The 4,754-nt window shown below is 43.3% G+C and overlaps 1 protein-coding gene across 1 annotated transcript; it reads left to right on the forward strand.

The window, feature by feature from the left end:
- The first annotated feature begins 2,381 nt into the window (after positions 1-2,381).
- LOC114438245 (PTB domain-containing engulfment adapter protein 1-like) lies at positions 2,382-4,343 on the forward strand. The gene is made up of 6 exons (XM_028409454.1): positions 2,382-2,385; positions 2,698-2,804; positions 3,564-3,662; positions 3,744-3,881; positions 3,966-4,070; positions 4,152-4,343. Exons 1-6 carry the CDS (start codon positions 2,382-2,384, stop codon positions 4,212-4,214), a joined length of 516 nt encoding a protein of 171 aa, XP_028265255.1. The 3' UTR covers positions 4,215-4,343.
- The last annotated feature ends 411 nt before the right edge of the window (positions 4,344-4,754 follow it).

Genomic DNA, 4,754 nt, shown 5'->3' on the forward strand with positions numbered 1-4,754 from the left:
CTTCATGAGCTTCTTCACCGATAAAATCACCACTATTAGAGGACAAATCAACCACAATCTCTCTGTGACCGCTGAGGATACACCGCCACTTCTGGAAACGGATCCTGATCTAACTCTGGACTGCTTCGTGCCCATCGGCCTCCCTGAGCTGACCACCAGCATCTGCAAGTCTAAACCTACTACCTGTCTTCTGGATCCGATCCCTTCACGGCTCCTCAAAGATGCTATTCCTCTGATCGGAGAGTCTATATTAGGACAGATCAACTTGTCTCTGGAAACAGGATATGTACCGCAGGCTTTTAAAACTGCTGTGATCATTCCGATACTTAAAAAACCTTCACTGGACCCGGACGTCTTAGGAAACTACAGACCGATCTCCAACCTCACCTTTATCTCCAAACTACTCGAAAGAGCTGTTGTAAGTCAGCTAAATGACCACCTGCATAGGAACAGTCTGCTCGATGCTTTCCAGTCTGGATTCAGAGCCCATCACAGCACAGAAACAGCACTACTTAAAGTCACAATAATATATAGTGTAGTCAGTGCTGCCTTCGACACCGTAGATCATTGCATCCTGCTACACAGATTGGAACACAAGATCAGGATTACAGGAACAGCACTGCGCTGGTTTAAATCATATTTTTCTGACAGATTTCACTTTGTTCATGCTAACGATGTGTCTTCCACAGGTACAAGGGTTAACCACGGTGTTCCACAGGGTTCTGTGCTCGGACCGATCCTGTTCACCCTCTACATGCTCCCTCTAGGAAACATCATCCAGAAGCACGGCATAAACTTTCATTGTTATGCTGATGATACCCAGCTGTATTTATCCATGAAGCCTGAAGAAACGGAGCCGCTAGTCAGACTACAGGCGTGTCTAAAGGACATAAAGGACTGGATGTCCTCCAACTTTTTACTATTAAACTCGGACAAGACTGAGGTCATTGTTTTTGGACCTAAACATTTCAGATCTAGTTTATCAGATAATACTTTCTCTCTGGATGGAATTACTCTGGCCTCCAGTACGACTGTGAGGAACCTTGGAGTTATCTTTGATCAAGACATGTCGTTTGTCTCTCATATTAAGCAGGTCTCCAAGACCGCTTTCTTTCACCTGCGTAATATTACTAAGATCAGGAGCATCCTCTCTCAGAGTGATGCTGAAAAGCTCATCCATGCTTTTGTCACTTCAAGACTGGACTACTGCAACTCTTTATTGTCAGGATGTCCACATTACTCCATCAACAGTCTGCAGCTGATCCAGAAAGCAGCAGCTAGAGTTCTGACAGGAAGCAGCCAAAGGGATCATATCTCTCCTGTCCTAGCGTCTCTTCACTGGCTCCCAGTGGACTCAAGAATACACTTCAAGATCCTTCTTCTAACCTACAAGGTTCTTCATGGACTTGCTCCATTGTATCTGCAGGACCTGATTGTACCATATGTTCCTAATAGGACACTCAGATCTCTGAGTGCAGGTTTACTTGTAGTTCCTAGGATTCATAGAAGTAGAATGGGAGGACGAGCTTTCAGCTATCAGGCACCACTATTATGGAACCAGTTACCAATCTGGGTCCGAGAGGCAGACACTGCCTCCACCTTTAAGACTAGACTTAAAACTTTTCTGTTTAGTAAGGCGTACAGTTAGCCTTAGACCTAGTGTGTAGCACAGCTATGCTGCTCTAGGCCTACGTTGTCAGGGGCACAAACATGATCCACTGAGCAGTTTCCCTCTCACCCTCTAACCTCTCCTTTTCTCTCCTTAGTCTGGCTCACACTGGTCTCAAGACCTGCACGCTGACCTACAGTCCGGCCCGTGAAGTCTCTCTTGCTCTACGTTGTCGGGGGGCACAAACACGATCCTCTGAGCACCCTCTGACCTCTCCTCCACTCTCCTTAGTCTGGATCATACTGGGTAATATCGTCTCATAATCTGTGTTTACTATCTTCCTCGTAGTTCTGTACCTCGCTCTCGCTCTCTCTCTTTGCAGGTCTCAAGACCTCCATACTGACCTGCAGTCTGGCCCCTGCTGCTCATCCTTGCTACCAAATTACTATTCCTACTTATGGACTAACGATATATATAGATATCTATTACAATATAATCACTGTTTCATCTTGCTGTCATGTTTGCTCTGTACTGTATCACGTTTGTATCATGTTTGCTCCTCTCTCTCTCTCTCTCGAATTGAATTGAATTGAATTGAATTGAATTGAAGCTCCTTCCTCGTCACTGCTAGCGCTCATTCAACCTGCTCCCCGGTTCCTATCTCCTCACTCCTTGATGTGGACCGTGTTGGCTCCGAAAGTGCAGCAATTCCTCCTGAGTCGAAGCTACAGCGGCACTTCTGACACCATGTCGTGTCCTCTTAACAAAAACCATGCGTGAGTCACCAACTGTACTTCAAGATGACCTTTTTATTCTGCTCTCTTCTTAACATGTCCTGCAAGCGGCTAGCACCCTCTACAGGTCAAAGTAATTAACCATTTACAATATACCACAGCAGTTCTCTGAAATGTGTTATTTTCCCATCAACAGAGATGTAAAATGTCCTTGTAGACAGTGTTTTGTCATTTAAAAAGTTTAATGGGATGAAAAACACTGTAAAACTAAATGGACTGATACTCTTTAATGTTTTTATTATGGACACTGGCCATTTCATTATCAGCATGAAATATACTTTGTTCTCAAAACAGATGAAAGCTTCATCAGCATCAGCGTCACAGAAATGCTCAACCTGAGCCGAGCTGCCAAACAGAGCAGTATTGACCAACACACCAGCACACAAAGGATCACTGCCGCTGTGACTGCAGGCAGGCAGAGTGGAAAGTTCCTCTGGATGCATTTTGCAGCTTGTTGTCAGCTTACACACACACACACACACACACACACACACGGCAGCACAGCCAGCATTTATCCATCCAGCTGGAGCATGGAGCTTTGAGTTTAGAGGCTGAATTTTAAAATCACAGTAAACATTATGGATGTCAATATTGACAGTGCTCTACAGATGTTAAAATGTCAGAAAAAAGGCTCCTGAAGGCATATTCCATCCTGGCTGAAGGAAGCTAACATTAGCCACTTGGTGCAGTATCAAACCACAGAGGAGCCCCTCTTTGGTCTCTTCACAAAGTTGGCATTAGACAATCAGAGGTCATTTGTTTTCTATGGAGCAGCCAACCCACTTCAGTTACTCCCTCTAGTGCAACAATCCACCCACCCACAGATGAAACTGTTTGTGTATGTATGTGCAGGAAAGGGGGAGATTTCCCATAATGTCAAGTTCAGTGTATCAGTATTTTTAAAGCATTTGTCACTTTGTATCAGACCCATTCAGTCGAAGGAAGAGCAGTGTTTGGGCTGATACAAATTACTGATTGTGTTAGCATTGTGTTGGTTGATTGATACAAGATTCCTAAATAGGTTGTTGTAGTTTACTTAATTTGTGACTTGTCATGGAGTTCTTCTGGAGGAAAACCCAACTATTTAAAGTACACAATGCATAACTGCTTTTTTTTATGAACTGTTTATCCTTGATTCATTCTTCCCCTCTCATTCCCAGACGCCAGATAAATACTCCTCAGAAAAGGCAGCTAAGAACAGCAGAGTCCATCTCTTCCTGACGCTGAGTGGGATTGACATTCTGGAAAATAAAACAAAGGTGTGTGAACATACGTAATTTCAAAGCAGCATGCAGTTTATTTATGCTTTGAATCTTCACCGTGAATCTTCCTGTCCTCAGTTTCTGTTGTACTCGTGCCCTCTCTCCACCATCTCCTTCTGTGCCGTCCTGCCATCTTCACCCAAAGTCTTTGGCTTTGTAGCCCGCCATCCTGCAGCAGACATGCACCACTGTTATCTCTTCCAGAGCTCCAAGTTTGTGAGTATTGTGCTTTATTACTGTTGATGGAGTGGATGACCACTGATCGTACAACTATGTGGCTTTTCCTAAACACTTTGTCAGTCTCACGTGCTGGTCTCAGTTATTGGGGACGCCTTCCGAGTTTCAAGACAAGAAGAGACGGTTAGAGGAGGACGAGACCTGATAGTGGAGGCCCTCAGACATAAGGTGTCCTGCTTTTTTATTTAGATTCACAGAATGCATGTTTATTTGTTGCCATCTTTGTCTCATCTATTAAATCTTTTCCAGAATAAAATGCTGCAGAAAGAGAATGAAGAGCTGAAGAGGAAACTTAAAAGACAAGACAAATAATTTTTGCACATAACCATGGCTGGATAATTACTTCTCTCCATTTCAAGGTTTTCCTTTAGAAAACTTTAAAATAAAAGAAAAAGTAGAGCGTGGTTGGATTTAAAGCAATAAAGGACTTTAGAAAGTGAAGTGTGTTTTTATAAAGCTGTATCTTCATTTTTACCACCTCCCTGGGCCTTTGGTTTTTTTGGATATGACAGAAGCAATACTGTGAAAACTGTTCACGACACAGTCCGACAGTAAGTTAAAGTGTTACCTTGACCTGAAAAATAACCAACAATCAACCTGAGAGGGGGTTCCATGTGGAATCCTGTGTCTGTCTGTCACTAAATGTTGCACTGATTGGATCAAGAAGTAATCCTGTTGCAGTTGTTTAGTTTGGTCTGTACAATTATCTAGTTGTGTCAAAGCTCACATCTGCACCCACACAAAAGCAGCTGAATCCATGTTTGTGCATTTACGCAACAACAGTAACTGCATTAACTGTCACAACTCTCAGGATTTCTTGTTAAAATTCTATCAGTGTCATACACACATCAT

The sequence above is a fragment of the Parambassis ranga genome, chromosome 7 (assembly GCF_900634625.1).
Source record: "Parambassis ranga chromosome 7, fParRan2.1, whole genome shotgun sequence".
Taxonomy (NCBI): domain Eukaryota; kingdom Metazoa; phylum Chordata; class Actinopteri; family Ambassidae; genus Parambassis; species Parambassis ranga.

Bases quoted from the DNA above. Each gene is read 5' to 3' on its own strand.
- LOC114438245 (XM_028409454.1), top strand. The intron at 3,663-3,743 runs GTGTGTGAACAT...TCCTGTCCTCAG, and splicing joins TTCTGGAAAATAAAACAAAG to TTTCTGTTGTACTCGTGCCC. The intron at 4,071-4,151 runs GTGTCCTGCTTT...AATCTTTTCCAG, and splicing joins TGGAGGCCCTCAGACATAAG to AATAAAATGCTGCAGAAAGA.